General features: G+C 45.2%; 1 protein-coding gene across 1 annotated transcript in view; it reads right to left on the reverse strand.

The window, feature by feature from the left end:
• Positions 1-12,454: 12,454 nt before the first annotated feature.
• The window catches only part of RPIA (ribose 5-phosphate isomerase A), a 32,929-nt gene continuing 20,894 nt past the window's right edge, over positions 12,455-24,489 (reverse strand). Inside the window, exons 5-9 of the mRNA XM_059943239.1 lie at positions 22,893-22,957; positions 21,585-21,653; positions 20,707-20,848; positions 19,100-19,199; positions 12,455-13,394 (exon numbers count right to left, since the gene is read on the reverse strand). Of these exons, the coding sequence (XP_059799222.1) occupies positions 13,300-13,394; positions 19,100-19,199; positions 20,707-20,848; positions 21,585-21,653; positions 22,893-22,957 (471 nt within the window). The 3' untranslated portion in view covers positions 12,455-13,299. The remainder of the gene's footprint in view (positions 13,395-19,099; positions 19,200-20,706; positions 20,849-21,584; positions 21,654-22,892; positions 22,958-24,489) is intronic.

Below are 24,489 nucleotides of genomic sequence, written 5' to 3' on the forward strand. Positions count from 1 at the left end.
TAAATCAACTATACTTCAATTTTTTTAAAAAGGAACAAAAAGAAAAAATTATAATTAATGAGTACTTGCCATAATTAAAAACAAAAATCTACAAGGTTACTTAGAGAAAGATTCCTCTTTTCTCCTCAAAACTTTTAAACATAAATGTAAAAATACTTATGCAGGGCTTCCCTGGTGGCACAGTGGTTGAGAATCTGCCTGCCAATGTAGGGGACACGGGTCCGAGCCCTGGTCTGGGAAGATCCCACATGCCACGGAGCAACTAGGCCCGTGAGCCACAACTACTGAGCCTGCGCGTCTGGAGCCTGTGCTCCGCAACAAGAGAGGCCGCGATAGTGAGAGGCCCGCGCACCTCGATGAAGAGTGGTCCGTGCTTGACACAACTAGAGAAAGCCCTCGCACAGAAACGAAGACCCAACAGAGCCAAAAATAAATAAATCAATAAATAAATTAAAAAAAAAAAGAAAACAGCTCTTTAAAAAAAAATTATTAAAAAAAAATACTTATGCATACATCTTACATAACAGCAATCAATTTCAGGAAGATGAATGCATTGAGGTGAATTTTATTATACGTGAATTATATCTCAATAAAAAATAAGAGTACATTAAATAAAACCCAAGAAAATTGTACTTGAGTGAAAGGAGCTGATCTAAGCCATCAGCCCAGAGGACCCAGCTCTCAGCTCTGTAAAGTACCCCAAGAACTTCCCAGATCAACATTTACAAGCATTATCAGCCTGGATTCATGCTTAATCAGAGACTCAACTTTTCATGCCTAAAATAGTTTACTTTGATGAAACTATGCTTATTTTTCCCAATTAAAGTTGCATCTACCAGTAAGGGAAAAGAATTTCAAAAAGAATATATATATATATATCTGAATCACTTTGCTGTACACCTGAAACTAACACACTGCAAATCAACTATACTTCAATTTAAAAAAACAATAAAACTAAAAAAAACATTGCATGTCACCCTCTTAACGCTTACTAATTGTATTTTGCTTAGGCAATCTCTTTAATTACATTTCACCAAAGCAATCTTCTCCTTAGAGAAGTTTTAACTCATTTCCCAAAACAGAACAGCATAAGGTTGTAAAGCATTCTATACTTATTAAGGGAAAGGAAACCACCCAAATGAAAGCACACTCTCTCCGTTGGGGAGTCAGAGGGAGGATGCCTGGAAAAGACACACTATCTGGAATTATATGAAATTATGCTTCCACCTCACTGGACCTCCCTTGGATTTTCCAACAACACACACACACACACACACACACACACACAGCCTGGCTGGGACTCCAGGGCCCAGCTCTTACCCCAGAGTTTCTGTACGGGAAGCAGGTTGGCAGCACTCACTGTGGGGGCCCTAGTGGCAGCCCAGGGCGGCTCCTGATGGGGCTGCAGGTGCCTTCAGTATCAGAGACCTGCTACATTTTTACAATGTCCACTATTCAGAATTTGACCCCTTCTCCCCCAGGTAAGCTTCCCCACTCCCTAGAGCAATCTCCTGTGACCCCTGGGGACCTGTATATAGGTGTCCAGGGAAGATCATCTGCCTGAAGAGGTCATGGAGTTGCTTCGGGAAGGCAGGAATTCCAGCCCAGCCCAGCCCAGCCTGCACTTCCAGCCATGCGAAAGCTCTGTGTACCCCGGGGGATAGGCAAAGATAAAGGTTAGGTGAACAGAGGTACCTTGACTGTCAAGGTACTCATGTTGACCGCAAAAAAAAAGTCCTCTGGCCACTCAGTAATGCAGCTCGAACTACTTTTGGCATTTCGCTGGTGAAGCAGCCCAAGCTGGTCTACCAGAATCAGTCGCTTTAGGTGAGATAGTTTGAAGAAACAGCAGAAACTGCAAAATATGAAGCCTTGCACACAGCAGTTTCAGGTCCATACTCAAGGAAACGCCAAGATGGATTCGTACAGCATGTACTGTTATATGACATCTAGGGCTGAGAGTCTAACCAGTGACCACTGGCACCTCCAGGAAAGTCCCTTTAGGCCCAGCATAATCAGTACAGTGGGGCTCAAGATTCAATGGACACATGTGCCAAACACCCCAAAGGGACAATGAAAGCCCCTCAAGTTCCAGGGGTGCTTGTCTTGCCTTTCTCATGAATCTTGGCAATAGCTTGTGTAAAATGGAAGGGAGGGGCAGCTCTGAGATGGAGGCCTGACAGAGACAAATCTCTTGGGGCCAGGCTAGTCAACAGAGCAACCTCTCCCCTAGGGTCCCACTCGGCAAGGGCCGCCGGAAACCCCAGCCTGCCGGCCAACCTGTGTGCGGGGCTGGCGTGCCCCCTGCTGGCTGCCATGAAGAGAGAACATCCAGCGCTAGGAGGACCACTCACTAAAGCCTGGAGCTTAATGAGAGAGACCCAGTATCTAAAACGCTGTTGTTTGACTGCATCACATCCATCCTTAGGTACATATTATCTTTGTAAGAATATTTGGCATCTCCCCTGAATATACTCACCATGTTTTTTAGTAATATTGTCTGGGTTCTTTAGAAAATACAAAAAGACATGAAAGTAAAAGTCATATATAATTCCATCAGCAAAATAACTATTAATTTTAACATCATTTAATATGCACAATTTTCATCTAGTGGAGATCATGCTCCATCTACTGTCAGATGCATTTCCTGCCCTTGGCTCCATTGCCGACTGACTTTGGCTGGTTGGCTGATGGGAGGCGCTGGCGAAAGTTTACAGAGTGGGAGTTAGGGTTAAACCAAGGCCTTAGTCCCTCTCTGCTTTGGGGAGGAATTTTCCAGCACTGGCTACATCTCCTCTGTGGTCCTAGCTTCTACCAAGTGCCCAGTTTCTGGGTTCTGGTAACACCACCTCCTCCAGCCCTGGGAGGGCAGTGGCCTGTGGCCGTCACTCATCTCTGAGTTGTTTTAACATAAGGATTGATTCTCTGCCCTTCCATCTCCTGTGAAGCATTTCCCATAATGAGTTCCCTCTGTTTGAAATGCCTAGAGTGGTTTACTTTCCTGACTAGGTCATGACTGACATATGTCACTCACATCTACAATCTTTGGTTAATTTATCCCTCAATATTATTCTATAAAGTTTTTCTGGTATCTTTCATTCTTTACAAAACTTTCTTAATGGCTGCATAATATCTCATGACATCACACCTTAACTGATTTGTGTCATTCAAACTTCTAATGTTTGCCAGATTATAACATTGGTATGAACATCTTTGTACATAAATTTCTATTTACATTTATAAGTATTTGATCAGACTAGATTCCTGGATGCGACTAAAAAGGATTGATTCATTTGAAGATTCTTGGTAAATATTGCCCCAAAATCCCCAGAAAGAAAGATTACACCAGTTTTCAATCCTACCAGAGGTCTAAAGAGAGCTTGTCTCACCTTGCCCTCTGCAACATTGATTACCTTATTTGCTAATTTTATAAGCAAAAAAAAAAAAAAGGCATCTGGTGGCTATTGTTTTATCTTAGATGTGTTTTGTTTTTGTTGTTAGTGAGGTAGAACTTTTTTGTTTTAATTTATTTTATTTTATTTATTTTTGGCTGCATTGAGTCTTCGTTGCTGTGTGTAGGCTTTCCCTAGTTGCGGCGAGCAGGGGCTACTCTTCATTGTGGTGCGTGGGCCTCTCACTGCGGTGGCTTCTTTTGTTGCGGAGCACAGGCTCTAGGTGCGTGGCCTTCAGTAGGTGTGGCACGTGGGCTCAGCAGTTGTGGTGCACGGGCTTAGTTGCTCTGTGGCATGTGGGATCTTCCGGGACTAGGGCTCAAACCCATGTCCCCTGCATTGACAGGCGGATTCTTAACCACTGCGCCACCAGGGAAGCCCCAGTGAGATAGAACTTTTTTGGGTGTTTATTAGCCATGTGCTTTTCCTCTTTGGTAAATTATCTATTTTACTATTTTACTGTACAGTCCTTACTGATTCTCTTATTGATTGGGGTATCAGGCAGACTTCTTAGATGTAAACAACAGAAGTTGGTTCTGGCTAAATTAGGCAGAAATGGGATTTATTTAAAGAGTATAACGCAGCTCCAAAACGGATGGGAAGACTGGAAAATTAGGTTTAGAAAATAGAACCAAGGGTACCTGACACACTGGAAATATGGCCAAGATCTAACCCTAAAATGGTCTGAATAAGATGCTATATTGTTTTTGCTACCCTGAATGTCACTCCTGGCCTTGCTGCCACCCACCACTGAATTCTGGATGCCACCAGCAGAAGAACATCGTGTCTATTTCTCCACCTCTGTGAATCTGGGCTGGCATTTCGACTTGCTTTGAGCAATTAAGTGAGAGAGACATCGTGCAATGTCTGAGAAAGCCTTCCAGCTTCCACAAAAACACTCCTTCTTGGAATCCAGCCACCATGCTGTTAGGAAGCCCAAGATGGCCCATGGAGAGTGAGAGGCCCAGGCATCTCCCAGACATTCCAGCCTCTGCCAAGTTTCCCCAGCTGAAGCCGCATACAACAGCGATGAGCCATCCCCAGCAAGCTCTGCTCAATTTGCAGGACCGTGAGCAAATGAACGGTGGTGGTGGTTTTAAGCTACTACACTTTGAGGCGGTTTACTATGCAATAGATAGCTGGGACACTGCCTTAAGGTTCAAGCCTTGGGCAGGAGCAGCCCATTGATCAAGCCTGAGTCCATGCCCTAGGAGCCAGGGAGCAGGAAGAATGGACATTTCAGCTGTGGTAGAAAGGGAAAGACATGCCTCACATCAAGTTCCCACAGTGAGGAATTCCCCAGATATATATAGGGGCTTCAGATGCTGGAGAAGGGAAAATAAAAAAATCTGTTAGTGGTTGACAAGGACTGGGAATGGAGGGAGGGGTAAACTACAAAGAGGTACAAAGGTATTCTTGGGGTGATGTAAATGGTCTGCATCTTGACTGTGACAGTAGTTACACAATTGTGTGTGTTTGTTAAAATTCACAGAACTGTACACTAAAAAAGTGAATTTTACTCTCTATATATTGTATCTCAGTAAACTTGACTTTTTAAAAAAAAAATCTGTTAAACTCAGCACCTGCCTTTTATCTGCCTCTGCATATCTGCCTTTTATATATTGATCTCCCTCTACAGACATTGATGATTGTGTCTCCTTCCCAAGAATCCTATTTCTTACTTCCACTTTATATCTCATCGTGTTTGGGGGGTTCCTAAACAATGGATCATTTTAACGGAAACACTTTGAAGGTAAATGGATTTAGGAAGTGCCAAAGTTCCTGCCCCCAGGGTAACTAGTGACGCTCAGAAGAAGTACCCACATGATAGACCATTTCCTGGCATCTTGCACAACCCAGACTTGCTGTGTCCTGAAACTGTAAAGAAAACATTCTACCAGCCTTTAAAAAAAAAAAAAAACAAAATCTTCAAATAAACTGGGAAGCCCTTCTGAACATTTTCTATAAACTCATCACTGATTTCTCCAGCCCAGGCTCTGCCTTGTTCATCCCACCCTCCTCCCTGCCGCCAGCAATGACGGATCATACGTCTCCACTGCCTAAATCCCCCACTGTCAGGATTAAGACCATAATCCATTGCTATGGTGAACGTGGCCCTTCAGTAAGTGGTTCCTGCCTTCCCTTCTCTCAGCTCCTCCCCAAAGCCACCATCACTTGTCGCCCATACACAGCTCCTCAAGGGTATCCGTACCCACCAGGTCCTCACTAACCCTTGCCTTTGCACATTCTGTTCCCCCTCCATGGAATGCTTCTTTCCACATCACTCTTCCCCCACCCACCACTGCCTACCTGGTGGTCTTTTACTCTTCCCTCAAGATTCAGCAGCTAGAACAACCACTTTAAAAAGTCACTAAAATATAAACAGTAAAAAAGAAAACAAAAAACAGAGGAATTAGAACAGTAGGCTTTAAAATTTATTTAAATCGAAAGAAGGAAGTACAAACAGACAAGGAGATAACAAAAAACATATTCACACAAAAACTTGTACATCAATGTTCATAGCAGCATTACTCATAAAAAGTGGAAACAACCCGAGTGTCTATCAATTGATGAATAAATAAAATGTGGCATATTCATACAATAGTATTCAGCAATAAAAAAGAATGAAGTATCGATACATGCTATAAGAATGAACAAGAACTGAAAACGTTATGCTAAATAAGACACAACTAGATCATATATTGTATGACTCCATTTATATGAAATTACAGAAGAGGCAAATCTATAGAGACAAGAAGTGAATTCATGGGACTTCCCTGTTGGTGCAGTGGTTAAGAATCTGCCTGCCAATGCAGGGGACGTGGGTTTGATCCCTGGTCCGGGAAGATTCCACATGCTGCGGAGCAACTAAGCCCGTGCGCCACAAATACTGAGCCTGCGCTCTAGAACCCACGAGCCACAACTACTGAGTCCGTGTGCCACAACTACTGAAGCCCATGCGCCTAGAGCCTGTGCTCTGCAACGGGAGAAGCCATCGCAATGAGAAGCCCCCGCTCGCCGCAACTAGAGAAAGCCCGCGTGCAGCAACGAAGACCCAATGCAGCCAAAAATTAATTACTTAATTTTTTTAAAAAGAGAAATGAATTCATGGTTGCCTGGGACTGGGGGGTGTGGGTGGGAGGCATTGAGGGGAAATAGGGAGTGACTGCTAATGGACAAGGGGTTTCTCTTTGGGTTGATGGAAATGTTCTAGAATTGTAGCGACAGCTACACAACTCTGTGAATATACTACAAACTGAACTGTACACTTTAAGTGGGTGAATTGTATGGTATGTGAATTATATCTCAACAGAGCTGAAAAAAAGTTTTTAAAGATACAACTAAATGACCATCTACCCTATGAGGCTTTCCCTGACTTTCCCAAGCAGAACACACACATATGCTCACACATCTCGATAATCCTATATGGCACTTCTTAGGGGCATCTAAAATTATTGTAACAATTTTTTCTTTCAGCAAATTCCAGAACAAAAGTTGGCAAGCCATTTTAAGAAAAATTTTATTATGGAAAATATCACACATTCAAAAGCAGAGGGCAGGGAACCCCCACGTACCTATGACTCAGTTCATGGTTTCCCCATCCAATGCGCCCCCTAATTATTTTCAGCAAGCTATTTTGCACATCCCAATGCCCTTCATTGTGAGGCCCAAGGAATCTAGAAAATATAAGTCCACAGCAGTCTAATGAGAATAAAACATTCAAGTGCCTTATGTGCCAATAACTGCTCTAAGCCCTTGGCATGAATTAATTCATTTAACCCTCAAAATTACCCTAAAAGGTAACATTTTTATAGCCATTTTACACTGAGGAAATCAAGGCTTATGAGTGAAATAACTTATTCAAAAGTTAGTAAGTGGAAGAATGGAATTCCAAACCAAGGTTACTATCTTAATCATACTTACCTCTCTCAGAAAAAATAGTATACCTCAACTAAAATAATCATTGAACTCAGAAGCTGAAGGAATGGTATTCTCTTTCCTGGAGTTAAGGCCACTTATAAGGTCAAAAAAGTCATTTGCTTGATGGGAATTCCCTGGTGGTCCAGTGGGTAGGACTCCACGCTCCCGATACAGGAGGCCCGGGTTCGATCTCTGATTGGGGAACGAGATCCCACTTGCATGCCACAACCGAGAGTCAACATGCCGCAACAAAGACCCAGCACAACCCAGATACATAGATAGATAGATAGATAGATAGAGATTAAAAAAAAAAAAAATTGGGTCAACTGAGTGGAGCCCCCGGGGAGCCCTCTATTTGACTCAATGCTCTGTGGGCTTTAAAAAAAATCTAGGGCCACAGGAGAACCCAGGCTTGCTCCAGGAAATCAAAGGAGGCTTTAAAAAGCCAGAACAAGGACAACACCAGAGTTCCACTTGAATTGTAGAACCTTGTTCCCCAATCCTATAGCCACTATTGAGCACTTGAAATATGCCTAGTCTAAAATGAGATGTACTGAAGTAAAATATACATGGAATTTTGAAGACTTAGTAAAAAAAAAAAAAAACGTAAAATATCAACTATGTGTTAAAATAGTAATATTTTGGATTCGCTGGGTTAAATATTTTATTAAAATTAATTTGTCTTGTTTTTTGGGTTTTTTGTTTGGTTTTTTTTTTACCTTTTTAGTGTGGCTACTAGAACATTTAAAATAGCATATGTGGCTCACATTTCCACTGGGCAGTGCTGTTCTGGACCATACCTGTACTGCCCTGGGTGCCAGCTCCCTGCGGGCTCTCGCCTTGTGAATGCTTCTTACAAGTTCACAAAGAAACAGGAGGCAGCACCACTGGCCCAGGAACGTGGGCCAAGTAGAGCTAAACTCAGATCAGAGTTCTAATCTGAACTGAACTCATCAGAGACTGGAGATGGGCCTAACACTCCACTAAGAACATCTTCTGAAATAAAATGAGGATGCGTGCAACTCTCCTATTTGCAACTCAGCTTGGAATACCCTTGAACCTGGGAACTCCCTCCAATGTATTTCTGTCATCAGGGAGACATTTGGGGGTCTTATTGCCCATGGGCTGAAGCTGACAGAGATGCAGGCAGCCAGGGCTCCCGTTCCCAGAGAAGCTGCTTCCTCTCCCACCTTGCTGCTGGGCGGAGATGTTCTCAGTGATGGAGTTGCAACACTGAATCAGTCTGCATAATGCATTGTCCACGGAACACTGGGGTGGCCTTTCCAGAGAAGACCCTTCCCTTCCCCTCTGGATTCCACCTTACCACACTGCCCTCATTAACCATCACATTTCCATCCCTCTCAAAGCATCGTGAGAGATGTTTATTTGCAGAGGTCAACTTGGGCACATTTGAATGTGAGGCTATATTGGAGTGTTTTGCTGTCCTGCAATACAACCTGGTTACTAAAAAAGCAAAGGCACTGAACCTGTGTCAAAAACATCAACTGATTACTGGGTTAGTGGAGAGTGAAGGCTGATGCAATCCTAAATCTGGCTGCATCAGCTGCTAGGTGGGACAGGAAGTGAGCAAACTTCATGGCACCAATGAAGTCTTTGAAGGCTAGAGTCACATCACAGGGTATCTGTGGCCTGACTCTTCCATCCCAGTGCCCAGGACACAGAAAGTGCTCAGTACCTGTTAACCAAAGGGAAGGGAAGAGCAGCTCATAGAACACTAAGGTCTCCAGATCCTGGGGTCAGGAGATCCTGAGAAAGAGAAGTGCAGCCCCTGACAGCTGGGAACTGGCCTGGCTCTCTCGCCCAGTCTTGGCGTTGCTAAGAGCTGGCCTGGCACCCCACAGCAAGGCTGTTGTGTTCTCCTGTGCATCATAAACAATTTCACAGAACACCATCAGACAAAGCCACTCTGCGACTGTGACGACAAACACGAGAGGACTCCATAATCATTTTGTCTCCATAAAAGAGACAAAACATGAACATCTAACAAACCACAAACAGGACCAGACATCCCCCTCCCCTGGCTATTTGAGTGACTGCTGCTTCCTTACCAATCCCAGCTCTAGCCTCACTCCCTTCTTACCTTCGCAGTGAAAATTAAGATGCCCGATCACAGAATTCTCCTGCTTCTTGATGACCTCCAATCCAGAACAAAACCCTCCCCCAAAGCCCCAGGCATAAGCCTAAATCCTCTAAGTCCTAACACCCTTGGACAAAGACTCCCCATGGCATGTGACTTCCTTCACTCAGTGGGTCAATAAAACCAATTTTGTTCAACTACGTGTTCTGAAGAGTCTTTGGCTACAGGGAACTAACAACCCTTAGCCATAAACATCTTTCCCAGGCTAGCAGTGCCTATGGTTGCCACTGTGCGTGTATCTTGGAAAGGGGAGAAAGGAAACAAGCATGGGAGGGGAGAAAATCAGTGGTGGCATTAAGGACCAACTCCTACAACGGCCTTCCCACAGCCAACCCTAGGTTGTACAATGTCCTGCTCCTTTCTCCCATTAAAAGAAAGCTCATTAGAGAACAGAAATTTATTATTATAGGATTACCCATGAGTCTATACACATACAGACATACACAATAAACCATTCACTAACTTCAGTACTTTAACAAATTACAAATTACTTGTGATTCAAGTTACAAATGATGGGTACAACAATTAAGAACACCAACTCTTCAGAGTCCTACAACCACCTGGAATTATGAGCCAGAAAAGTCTGGCCTGCTTTCCAGTGTATGACCTGAACAAGTTACTTTATCTGAGCCCACTTCCCACTCCTCAAATGAAAAGAACAGACACCACCAAGTTGCTGTGAGACAACAGGCCAAAGGCCCAGGCCAGCACCTGCACACAGTGAGGACAGGTAGGGCTCTGTCATCAGTCACCTGGTAACTTTTCCTACCTCACGGCCCCTCCTCCTTACTGCGCTGACAATTCCTCTGTCAATCTGTCTCGCCCAAAAGGCTGGAAGCATCTGGAGCACAGGAGGTGTCTCGTCTCTGTCCCCACCCTCCCCCCTCCGGCCCCCAACTATTCCCCACTAAGAACTGGCACGTGATGGGGACTTGTTGATTGAAAAACACTTGATGATTGAAGAGTATCAAAGCTTGATGAGCTCTAGCTGAAACCAAAGTAGAATCGATCTGATTCAAATCCAAGTGATTATTTTTCCCCTTTGATGTCTCCCAGAAAGGTGGCAGCTTAACTTGGTTATAAACCTTTCTCAGGGGCTTCCCTGGTGGCGCAGTGGTTGAGAGTCTGCCTGCCAATGCAGGGGACACGGGTTGGAGCCCTGGTCTGGGAAGATCCCACATGCCGCGGAGCAACTGGGCCCGTGAGCCACAACTACTGAGCCTGCGCATCTGGAGCCCGTGCTCCGCAACAAGAGAGGCCGCAATAGTGAGAGGCCCGCGCACCGCGATGAAGAGTGGACCCCGCTTGCCACAACTAGAGAAAGTCCTTGCACAGAAACGAAGACCCAACACAGTCAAAAATAAAATTAAATAAATAAATAAATAAATAAAAACCTTTCCCAAACACTGGACTTGCAGCTTGCCCTGTGCCCCTCCGACTGATCATAAGCCTGCAAATTGTGTCCATCCAACAAGATCACATTTACTAACAATTTTATTGAAGAAACTTTAATCCAAATTGACCTCTAGAACAAACTGCTGTATGCGTACCTGAAGCACAGCAGGTGTTTTTTTCTTCTTCAAGAGAAGAAAAACCTCACATTCACACTTAAGGGAACTGCAGTTGAGTCACAGGTGTGAAGGCGTATGAAACCCTCTGAGGATTTACATGTGCTGTGGAGCATACAGGCATTTTTCAGAAGCCCAGTTTAACTTTATCTTTATCCCCGAATTTAATCCAAGAGCTTTAAAGGATCATTCCAAAAATCAGTTCTATCAAGTTTTCTCAGCTAAGACCTATTGCCCATTTTGTGCAAAAATTACCTATCATCCAGACCAAAATAGTCTTGGAGAAAAATAAAGCACTCCTAACAATAGGTTTCCTCACAATGTGTGAGGCAACTTTTTTTTTTTTAAATTTTTATTTATTTATTTATGGCTGTGTTGGGTCTTCGTTTCTGTGCGAGGGCCTTCTCTAGTTGTGGCAAGCGGGGGCCACTCTTCATCGCGGTGCGCGGGCCTCTCACTATCGCCGCCTCTTTTGTTGCGGAGCACAGGCTCCAGTCGCGCAGGCTCAGTAGTTGTGGCTCACTGGCCCAGCTGCTCCACGGCATGTGGGATCCTCCCAGACCAGGGCTCGAACCCGTGCCCCCTGCATTAGCAGGCAGATTCTCAACCACTGCGCCACCAGGGAAGCCCAAGGCAACTATTTTTAAAGAGCACCTTAAAAGCAAAGAAGAGAAGGAATTCAGCAAAGAAAGCCTCGTCAATGCTCAGTCCTGACTGACTGACTTTTATTCTGCAACTTGATTTAGCAGGAATTCCAATGCCACTAAGTCCGGCAGCTATAATCCAAGCTTCAGAACAGAGGCCAAGGCGAGTGAAATGACTGTCTGAGGATCGTGCGAAGTCAGCACGTGGCGGAGGGGTATCAGGGCTCTCAGCACAAACACCTCTGCAACGGGATGGATTCCTGAGTCCCATCTAGAACCATCACTGAGCTGATCACAGCCTTTCTGTTCCCATCTGAGGCTTTCTGGACGGTTCCCTGCTCGTTAGGCACACTGTGAAGAGGACAGACTGGGAGAACACAGAGAAAAGTCAGGTTACCCATTTTACTGCTTGTCGGCTTCCAAGATCAAAAGTGTGACTGGTGTGAAACTTGGGGATAATTTGTGACTTTTGTTCAGATGTGTTATCCTCTATTAACAAAGAAAACTAATGTCTTATTTGACAGAGGTCTCTGGAATAAAACTGACATCAAGCTCTCTCAGAAGTAAAGGTAATATTTGTCTACTCTTTGGCTCAAGATTTCTTGAGTGAATTCTACCCCTTATCAAAGATCCAATGTAAAATGGGTGAGCAAAACTGATTCCTATTTTACTGCAAAACTGACAAAAATTCCATAGTAAAGACAAACAGTCAAAATGGCACCATACTGTTTTATTTCAACCTTCAAACAATATAAAGAGGTAACAACTTCTGATGCCAAACCATGCAAATAACAATAAAGAAACAAAAAAAATATTAACGACGAAAAGACAATCATTTAAAGGTGTTTCACAGCAGTGCTCTGGCAGTACTGGCAAGTACTTCTAGACAACGGCTTCCAACAAGAGGAGTCTGAATGAACCCCCTGTTCTCAGCAAAAGAGCCCCCATATTTTCCCCCTAGTGGTCTACACACTCTGAGTCACACACACCACACCCCTACACTCACCGGACTTTTGTCATTCACATCTTACAACACGTAACTACACATTGTGCGTCTGTACACAACAAAAACTAAAAATAAAACAGTGTGGTAGAAAAGTAAACAAACTCCAGTGTTTCCAGTAAGGCATCAGGGAATCACTGCTGGCTGGGCCCTTCATTTCACCAGTTTAAAAAAAAGTTTGATTTACATTTCTGAGCAAACCCAATATTCAGAGGCTTCACCATAACCAGCAAGCAGGCTCAAGTTAAAAGTTTAAAAGACAGTCCTCCTTTTTTTTGGTAAATGTTTCATATAAAACAGGAAATCAAGTTCTACTTTATAAAAAAACAACTGAGTATTTTTAATAGTAAAAATATATATGTTTATATTTCTCTTTTTAAAAAGACATTTAATAACAATACTTCAGAAGACCAGATTTAACCCTCAACCCCCCACCCTGCCAAGTGTCCACCTGGCACAGATACATTAAGGCAAAGGCTCCTGGAGAGGCATGTCCGCCTCGGCGGCGGGCTGGGGACACAAGGGGAACACATTCCGCTCCTGCAGGGCCGGTTTAGAAAGGCTTCTCCCTCATGTTCACCGAGCCGTCCTGCATCCCGAAGTAGACTCTCTCCGCCATGTTGATGAACAGGCCCGTGTCCACCACGCCTGCAGGACGAAGGACGGGAGGGAGCATTAAGTTTCAGGTTCCCAAGGCAAGAAGAAAACCAGGATCACAGGGCAGGGTCAGTAGGAGCAACTACCATGAACAGCACTGGACAAAGAAATGACAAGTCTAAAGCCTTCCCTCTCTCATGACAATGAAAAGAGATTCTGATTATTTTTATTTCTTCTTGCAATCCCTTCTCCCCTGCAATCTTGGCTTTCCCTCTATACTCAAATGCGCAAAGCTTTTTCTGGCCTTAGGGCCTCTGCTCACACTGCTGCCTTAGTCTGGACCGGTCATCTTCTCAGAGAGGCCCTCCATGACCACTCTAAGTGCTCCCACTCCCAGTCATCCTCAATCCCACTACCAGCCGTAGAAGTTTTCCCCACAAAGGGCTGGAACATACTTGCAATGCATATACCACATCAAAATACATGAACTCCCCCAATCAATAAGACGACAGACAACCTAGTAGAAAAATGGGCAGAAGACTTGAAGAGGGTCTTCCCTGGTGGCGCAGTGGTTAAGAATCTGCCTGCCAATGCAGGGGACACGGGTTCGAGCCCTGGTCCGGGAAGATCCCACGTGCCACGGAGCAAAACTAAGCCCGAGCGCCTAAGAGCCCGTGCTCCACAACAAGAGAAGCCCACGCACCACAATGAAGAGTAGCCCCCACTCGCCGCAACTTAGAGAAAGCCCGTGTGTAGCAACGAAGACCCAACGCAGCCAAAAATAAATAGAAAATTTATTTATTTATTTATTTATTTAAAAAAAAAAAAGACTTAAAGAGGTACTTCACAAAAGAGGTTATCCAAAATGGCCAATAAGCATAGAAAATGGGGGGCTTCCCTGGTGGCGCAGTGGTTGAGAATCCACCTGCCAATGCAGGGGACAGGGGTTCGAGCCCTGGTCTGGGAAGATCCCACATGCCGCGGAGCAACTAGGCCCGTGAGCCACAACTACTGAGCCTGCGCGTCTGGAGCCTGTGCTCCACAACAAGAGAGCCCACGACAGTGAGAGGCCTGCGCACCACGATGAAGAGTGGCCCCCACTCGCCGCAACTAGAGAAAGCCCTCGCACAGAAACAAAGACCCAACACAGCCAAAAATAAATAAATAAATAAAGTAGTAGTTAAAAAAAAAACAACATAGAAAATGGTGTTCAAACTAGTCAAAAGAGAATGCAAATTAAAACAAGACACCACAACACAATCACCAGAATGAGTATAATGCAATTTGACTAGAATGCAAAGACACTCCCACACGCTAACAGTAGGAGTAAATTGGCAAAACCACGTTGGAAAATGTTTGTTGGTACATCTTCTAAAGCTGAACATATTCATACCTTATGATCCAGCAATTCTACTCTTTGGTATATAAGGTATATATTAGGCCCTCAAAAGACATGTATGAGAACATTCACAGCAGCACTTTTACTAATAGCTAAAAACTAGAAACACCCAAATGCCCCTAAGAGTAGAATGGATATACAAACTTTTTTTCACACACATAAATATGATGGTATACTATTCAGTAGTGAGAATTAACTACAACCGTAAGCAACCTTCGCTGAAAATATTTACGTATATACACATACTACAGTGAGATAATACAGCAATTCCCCTACATGCGAACCTTCAAGTTGCGAACTTTCAAAGATGTGAACTTGCGTTCGCACATCCAATCACATAAGTTCAAGTGTCTGGCATACATTGTCACATCCGTGCATCCTCTACAAGTGGTTGTGCTTTTGTGTACTTTACTGTACAGTACTGCATAGAGTACAGTAGTATACTATCTTTGTTTCAAGCCCAGGATGTCTGGAAGCAAGCGTAAAAGCAGCAGTGATGTAGCTGGTACTACTGTACTTTTCAAGGTACCGTACTGTAAGATGTTTTCTTGATTTTTTGTTGGCTTTTCATGTATTATTTGTGTGAAAAGTATTATAAACCTATTACAGTACAGTACTATATAGCTGATTGTGTTAGTTGGGTACCTAGGCTAACTTTGTTGGACTTATGAACAAATTGGACTTACAAATGTGCTCTTGGAACAGAACTCGTCCATATGCAGGGGACTTACTATACTGTTCAACTATCGAAAAAAAAAGTTTGGGAATTCCCTGAGGTCCAATGGTTAGGACTCCAAGCTCTTACTGCTGAGGGCACAGGTTCGATCCCCGGTCAGGGAACTAAGATCCCGCATGCCACACAGCGCAACCAAAAATAAATAAATAAAATTAAAATTAAAAAAAAAAAGTTTGGGGCTTCCCTGGTGGCGCAGTGGTTGAGAGTCTGCCTGCCAATGCAGGGGACACGGGTTCGAGCCCTGGTCTGGGGGGATCCCACATGCCGCGGAGCAAGTGGGCCCGTGAGCCACAATTACTGAGCCTGCGCGTCTGGAGCCTGTGCTCCGCAACAAGAGAGGCCACGATGGTGAGAGGCCCGCGCACTGCGATGAAGAGTGGCCCCCACTTGCCACAACTAGAGAAAGCCCTCGCACAGAAACGAAGACCCACCCAACACAGCCATAAATAAATAAATAAATAAATACTTAAAAAAAAAAAAAAAAGTTTGATGGACCCAGTGTGTAGCGGAAGCAGCACCTGCATACACTGTTGGCAGAAGGGTAAACTGATGCCATCCATGGAGGGCAATTCTGCACCAATAGCAAAATCAGATACACTTATTCTTTGATCTGGTAATTCCCTTCTTAAAAAAAAAAAAAAAGGAAACAAATATCTGCTAGTGGGGACCTGGTTAAATAAATTATGTGATAGCCACAAAATGGAATGCCATGCAATTATTTTTTTTAAAAAATGAGGAAGCTCTTTTGTGAACCATTACATAATAATCTTCAAGATGGGAAAAAAATAGGAAGCAAACCACGTGTCTAGTGTGCTGTCACTTATGTAAAAGGAGATGGGGCGGGGGCTGATTTGTGTTTATGAAAGATCAACTCAAGAAGGACACACAACTTTGGCAGCGCTGGCTGCCTCCAGACAGGGGGAAGGGCAAAAGGGATAGAAGATAGAGACTTTTCACTGTTTACTCTTGTAATTTTGAACTACGTAAATTCAAAAGGATAAATAAAATTAAAATTTTCAAAGACAGCCCCCAGTACATAAACAAATAAAATCATCTACCGGCAATAAAAAGCCATCAGGTAGAATAAGGAGCTGCTGAAACACAGAGGTCCCCAGCACCACACTGGGCCGCCACGACTGGGGCCTCCCAAAGACATGCCAAGTGGCCACTCAAGACCCATCCTTTTCAAAAATTCTGTAATACAAGGTGACAGCTTCCACCTGATCCAAGAGAAAGCCAAACTGGCTCCAGAAAAGACTTCAAAGAAAGAGCAGAGGTGCACGGCAGCAGTCTAAGGTCGGATCTTACAGCAACCTCTCTTCAGATTACTGAGACGCCAGGAGCGACTGACCCACTCCTACCCCCACCCTCCCAATTAGCGGAAAGGGCAGAGGTGGCTCAGTGTGAACATGGGGGAAAGAACCTCTGCTCTGGGCGCAAACAATGGAACATCCAAGGGCGTGACCAGCCATGGACCAGTTTAAGTGTCCTCACATAAATGAACGTACATGGGACAAGGGCAGGGGGACAGGACAGACAGGGAAACTTGCCCTCTCTTCCTCCCTTGATCATGGTCCAGCAGCAAGTATCTTAAGAGACCAAAGAGGAAGAGGAAAGAGAACCAACCGCACTGATGATCCTGGTGGCACTGCACTAAATAATTTAACATCTAGCCTCTCTTTTTTCGTTTTCTTCATGTTAAGTTCCTAATGAAACTCTGAACTTCTCTAGGATGTAGCGTCTATACTTACTAAGGTGGAGAGCAAAGCAGGGGAGAAATCTGCTCACCAAGGAGATCTCAATGTCTCAATACACCAAGAAAGGTCTGAACAGGTGCAAGAGAGCTACCTAGTGGGCACTGCAAGAAATCCACCTACAGAGGAACAGCGCCAGCAATGGTGAGCGGTTTCCTGTGCCGTCCCTGGGTTTGTCTGTATTACCATTCGGGGCTAAGTCTCCCATGTTACTAACAGTGACCTCTATGGCTTCTCTTCCTCCTGCCTTCTTGGCTCTTTAGTTCTTCCACTAAAAAGTTAACACTAAGTAAGGGAATAAGCATAATTCAACCCATCTTCTTTACATAGTAAATCTGGAAAAAAAAAGATTGTCAATAGAAGACTAAAATAGTAGACTAAAGTAAGGTTGGAGAATTCGCTCTTTATTACATGTCTATATATTTTTCATTTTATATATTTATATGTATTTCATTCCCAAATAGCATGGGTAAATCAGAATGTAATCTAGCAACTTAATTAATGATGAAGACAGTATACTTCCTTCCTAGGGATGTACTCATTCAACAAATATTTCCATGTGTGCTGAGCACCATTTTAACTCATTTACTCCTCCCAACAATCCTATGAGGTAGGTACTAAGAGCAGCCTCTTTTACAGAGGAAGAAACTGAGGTGCAGAGATTTAACTGACTGCACAAAGGTCATATTGATAGAGCAAGCCTGGGTTTGGATCCTTACCCAGGATGTCTGCTCCAGAATCCACTCCTAGCCACTACAATCTACTAAACTGACTTCGTCTGCCCCATTAGCTTGCTCTGGCCCAAGAATACTTCATGTCATGGAATATTCCCAGTTGGACTCTTAGTCGCTTGATATCATAAGACTTGTATCTCTCACATCTGCCTCCTCTTTTTAATCCCCTCGCATGAGCCCTCAGTACCACCTCTGGCCTGGACTCATAACTCACCCCGACACTGCCCACCCAGCCTTCGCCCAGGGCCCAGGTCGCTGGCACAAGGTGGACTGCAGACACCCCCCTGCTCCAAAGGTCCGTGTCACACAACCCCCTCCTGACCTGGCTCTCGACGAAGGAAGGACTAAGAGTTCAGGGTCTAGAGGCAGACAACCCAGGCTCCCACCTTGGGGCTGCAGCCCTTGAGCAAATCATGCACCCTTCCTCGATCCGTGTCTTCCCCTATGACTATCTCATTAAATTGGGGCATCAAACGAGACATTTTTCAACACTTAGCACAGTGTCTGGATCACTCTACACTAAGGCACAGGTCCAAAGTCACCTCTCCTCCATGAACCTCCCCACGCTTCGTAGAAGAAGCAACCCTAGACTCTTGGTATTCCACATTCCATCTTATTTGTAGGCACAGCTTCTACGCAGCCCCACACAGCTTTCCCCAGGTTCACATCAACTCTCCCTGAGGCAGAGCCCACGTTCTATTGACAGGAGAACTCCCTGTAACACGTGTCACAGCACCCTGCCTGTGGCAGGAATCTAATGTGTGGGTGACCTGAGTCATTCTCCCCCAGAGAACATGCCAAAATCAAAAAGGCTGCAGTCAAGCTCCTGAAAGGAAAGGCTCTTCGCAGAGATGGTGCGCTTATTTCAAGGCAGGCCCCATCTGACACCCCATCAGCTCCAGGCCTACACCAACTGAATGGGTTGTGAAATGCCAACCAACGAAGCTGCTAGGTGAGCAATAACTCTTCTCGGAAGGAAAAGGCAAAGGCGTGAAGTTAGGAATTCCAAACACAGCATGAAGGAAATTCTTTCCGACCAAGTCTTGCAAAGCCCACATCCATCCACGGCCAGAGGCAGGGGACAGCTGCGAAGGGCATGGGCGTCTGTGCTCAGTGAACGCCACTCCCATTACCTGGGATCATTTTGATCGTTGTGTTCACTTCACTCCATTTGTGGACCCGGTCAAACTTCCAGTCCAGGATAAAATTCCCATTATCCGTCACCACAGGACCCTAGAAGATAATTCCCCACACTTACAGAGGCCATGTAGATACAGGCAGGCAGAGGGGAGCAGGAGAGCGGAGGTGACAACCAAAGACAAGTATCTTAATTAACCCGCTCCAACCAGTACCCCTGCCTCGTGCTTTCTAGGAGGCAGGAACCTGGGAGTCAGAACTGGAGTCTTGAAGCCATCCAGGCATAGATCTCACAGGAGCCATTAACCTCTGTGAGCCTCAAGATTCCTCAACGGCAAAGAAGGGATAATGAAACATACCTCATCAGGCAGCTTGTGGGTAAGCCACATGGGCAAGCGTTAGCCACAGCGAGGGCTCACTGATTCTTAGCTATTACTAGAGTGAAAAACTACAGCAACAGAACAGACTACCAACATGGTTCAACACTCCCACAGCCTCACGTTAAGAACCATCAGTAATGCAACGTAAGACAACGCTCCCCCAGGTGGGGCAGACCCATCTAAAAGACAGGGAGCAGAGATGGGTCCTGGGGTCAAACAGGCTGGGGGTAGTTTTACTTAAGTAATCCAGAATTCCACAACAGCTTTGGGCACTAGAAAGCGTTGAGGAGCATAAATGTTGACAGAACACTACAGTCAAAGGCAAGGAAATGAGGACTCCTCTGCAAACTGGAGAAGGGGTGGGAGGCCAGTTCAGAACCCCACGAAGGCAAGATGCTGGGCTCTAGTGTGGAGGAACCCCAGCCATGAGAGGGCACCCCAACAATCTCCTCTTGGCTTTTCAGCTACACAGGGAGCCAGAATCATAGCTCTGTACAACCGGTATGATTAGGATTATGATTTTGTAAAAGTCACAAAAACATCAGGCAGAAAACACGTCAAAATAAAAGTTCATCGGGGCAGAGTTACAGATAATCTGCTTTCTCTTCTGTACGTTCCAAACTTTTTATAAATAGTTCTGTCTGCAACTACAGTTATTTTTTGGAGTATTGCTGTTGCTTTTTTGTTTATTTAAGTATAAGAAAAAAAAAAGTTCTGTGCAACCCACTTTAGAAGCTGAAGAGAAACATTTGGACTAAGTTTCTGGAGTATATTCCTGGGGAGGAATTCACGTCCCCCAAGAAACTCTACTTCATTTAACCACAGAATGAGAAAAGAGGAGGAAAAATAAAATTACACCATGAAACCTGAATAACTTTCTGCCCCAGGTGGGCCTCCCAAAACCCATTTTTGGCAGCTGTTAGTCAGAGATCCAGGCCTCAGGTACAAAGACCAGAGATAACCTAAGGAGCATAGATCCCGAGGGACAGAAAATACGCCCATCTGTACAGAGAATATGCATTGCATTAAGTATAGTCTTATCTACATGAGTTTGAATGTGGAAACTGATAAAGCCAGGGCTCTAAAAGTAAACCAATAGGCTGATTAAAAATAAATAAACAGAAGCCACCTGCCCAGTCTAGGCGCAGACCTAATGGAAGCAGGAAGGAGGACACAGCCCTGAGAGCCTGGAATGCCTTCCAGAAACCTCCCTGGCCACTTACTGCCTTGTTGACAGCCATTCGAAGTTCAATCACACCCCCAAACTTCTGGGTCACAGCTCGGCTCACGGGGACATAGGCCATCGGGATGACCTCGATGGGGATTCCCTTGTGCCACTGATCCCCGAGGTTCTTTGAATCCTTCCTGGAAAGAAAGAGTCAGAAAGTACAACAAGTGTGAATAAGCTCAGTGGTACAGACACAGCAACTTCAGGCATGGGGATAATGAGGTAAGAGGACAAGGGAAGCGAGCAGGGCCGAGTGCACAGGGCTTCAGATGCATTTGGCTGTGTTTTACCGTTCAAGAAAAGCAGTAGCTTTTGTAAGTAAATATGACAAAAATGTTAAAACCTGGATGGATGTGACTGGCTTGTCATATACAGGTGTGAAGAACATAATCATTTACAGCTGTAATTTTTTTTTTTTTAATTAACATGCTCGCACAAGCGCCTTCTATCAGACTCCCTGAAGGAGAATCTGAGAGCCTGGTCAAAGACTGTCCACAACACAAGTCACGTGTGGCCCCAGAGGCTGCAGGGGTGCTGGGTCACTGCCCAGGGGCAGGGCTTGACCTGCTTCTTCTGAGGCGCCTTGCTAGGAGCGAACGAGTGACAAATAAGGACGCGAGTGACAAATAAGGACGCGCTCTGTTAACAAGGGTGCCGAGCTGCTTCCACCTCCTTCCAGTGGACACATGAAACAGCAGCACCTAACTTCAGCACGAGAGCAGAGCATAATCCTCCCCGACACTGGCTACGACACTGGCTACGTCACAGACTGTTAGGAGAGCCCCTCCCTCCACCTGTTTCCTCCTCTGTAAAATGAAGCCTGGGGTCCGATCTACCTCCTCAGCGGACAGTTCAGAACACCAAACGTCGTACCTGAAATCGGCAATCACGATGAAGCGACTGGCATTGCCAGCCACAATTTTCTCCTGGGTCAGGCAGCCTCTGGGGGATGGGGAAGAAGCAGCAAATGAACACAGGGGTAAGTAAGACAAAAACTGAATTTGGGAACTAAGGTCAGATACGGGAAACCAAAATCCACTCAATTCTGGCACTTAAAGAGAAATTTAATTTTTAATTCTTAAAGGAACACCCCCCCCCCTCAACTCCATCATCCTGTGCAACGGACTGACTTGTGTCTCCCTGCCCCTCCCAAAAAATTCAACTGTTGAAGCCCTAACCCCCAATGTGACTATACTTGGAAGATGGGGTTTCTAAGGAAGTAATTATGGTTCAATGAGATCATTAAAGTGTGACCCTGGTCTGATAGGATGGATATCCTTTTAAGAAGACACCAGAAAGCTCTCTTACTCTCTCTCCCTCCGCCACAGGAGGCTGCACTGAGAAGGCCGCCATCTGCAAGCCCAGGGCTACCAGAACTGTGAGAAATACATTTTTCCATTTAAGTCACTAAGTCTAAGGTTTTTGTTATGGCAGCCCAAGCTAAGACATGCTGTTTCCAGTAAATGGACTAGGGAAACACAGCCTGTGTCTGGGAGAAATGGTTCCCAGTCGGGCAGCGGGCATAATCCCATCTAAGATGCATCTGCCAGGAAGCACTGTGCCTGGGGAGAAGCCATCTGAGCACGGCATGAGGCGGAGCTTCTGCAACTGGAGAAGTAAGGACAAGCTTTGAACAACCTGCCCTATCTGCAATTTGACAGCCAGGGTTATAAAGTGGAGAGAGCACAGTGAGATTTCAAGCAAATTTTGTGTCACTCCATAGTCTGCTTGATGATAAGAACCAGGAGACCAGGACTTCACCTCCTTCAACTCACCACTTCCTAACCCCCCAAAATCAACACCTAAGAAACACCCAATAAATGTTTTCCAAATGAATGAATACATACATCACTAACTGCTCAGAGCCCACACACCCAGTAATCTAGTCCTGATAATATGTTTGCTTTAGCCTGTACAGTTTTTAAAGCTGGAGTCAGTAGAAGGCAGCAAAGAGAACCCATTAAGATGAATAATTTCATTGAAGAGGCCCAGGTTGCTGTCACCAGATTGCTACTAACAACCAGAAATGCCAGGCTGGTTCTACAGCCTTATGCTATCCGCATCCGAGTAGAAAGACAAAATCACGTACATCACAGCGGCAATGTGTTTATTCTGTATTCCACTTTGTTTGCTAAGGATTAACTGGCAGATACTCTGCAAAAAAATCCCCACAACACTCACCCACCACCCTTGATGAGATTGAGATCAGCATCTACTTCATCAGCACCATCGATGGCAAGGTCAATCTGTGTTGAGGGTAAGGAAAGATACAAAAACCACTAAGCTTGAATATGCAATAGCTCATCAGGTCCCAGCAGCCCTATTAGCCAGGCACAGTTTTTCCTATTTAGCCAGTCAGGAAACTGAGGCTCTGAGAGGTTAAGCTATTCCACTAAGGTCACCAGGAAACAAATAGGGGAACCACACCTGGGGCCAACTCTTATCCACCACTTTACACTCCCTTTACTCATTGATGGGCTTCTCTGTGGATGAGCTGGAATTATTGAGAGCATGCAATCTCAACGTGAGTAACTTCACCTCCAAGTACAGAAGGAGGTATACAGTATATCTGTGAGATTAAAATTTCATTGGGGGTGGGCATTAATGGAAAAAAGGCTGAGAAACACTGATTCAGAAGTCTCCGTACTAATGTGGCAAAAATACTGGCATGCTGACACACATCTGATGCAATACGGAAGTGGAAATTTTCTGAGGTACCCCCACTATGACCCACCAAGGCACCTGTCTGGGCCTGCCCACTCCCTTTACAGGAAGCTCCACTGCCAGGCCCAAAAGCAGTCAAGGAGGGAATAGGTTCATTCATGTTTCAAAATTTGAAATCAAGAAAGAGATGCACTTCTTGTCACTCCTGGCACTCTGCAGAGACAATGTGGGAGCCTCAAGTATGGTTTTTAAAACAGTAGTATAAGACCTCAGGGTGCAAACTCAGTTCAAGCCGCAGTTAGAAGCTGCTTGGCACAGGGCCTACAAAGCTTCAACAGGGCGTCCTCGCTTCCACCCTTTCACAAGGATGGAGTTACAGCCTGCGATGCTCCTCCCCACTCTGCACCACGGCAGCTCTCTGGGGCCTGGAAGGCGGCAACCTTTTCTGTCTGGGTTTCATGCCCACCTTCAGCCCAAACCACTCTCCCCACAGCGCTGAACAGCTGATTCAGCCTGTGCCCTGGCTCTACCCACAGATATCTCCGAACAAGCCCTTCCCGTGGTACTTACTAACCCATCTGTGGCCCACATGTCCCATGACACAGTGGATTAGTAGACCACCACCAAGTCTGCTTTCAAGCTGCCGTAATCCCACCTCACTCTTCCAATCCAGCCTTGCCCTCTCCTTCTCCCTCTCCCCCTCCCCCTGCTGTGCACAAACCCATTCCACTCACTCGGGCCTAGACACCCCAGCCAGTCTCAGCATCGCACACATGCCAGCCCGGAACCGCTCCCATGGTTCCCATCTACCCCTCTCTGGAATGCTCTCTCCTGCCCTTGCCACCTAGCCTTCACAGCTCTGCTCAAACTTTACCTCTTCCCACAAAACCCTTCTAAGCAGCATCCTCTAGAGCCAGAAGCACCTGGATTCACTTTCAGGCTCTGCCACTTGCAAACAGCATGGCCTTACGCAAATGCCTTGCCCTCTCTGTGCCTTTCTCATATCTGTAAAATGAGATAATAATGGTACCCACCCTCAAGACTACTGGAGCTTAAATACAGTTGACCCTTGAACAACATGGGTTGGAACTACACAGGTCCACTTATACAGATT

Source organism: Balaenoptera ricei, chromosome 13 (genome assembly GCF_028023285.1).
Source record: "Balaenoptera ricei isolate mBalRic1 chromosome 13, mBalRic1.hap2, whole genome shotgun sequence".
Taxonomy (NCBI): domain Eukaryota; kingdom Metazoa; phylum Chordata; class Mammalia; order Artiodactyla; family Balaenopteridae; genus Balaenoptera; species Balaenoptera ricei.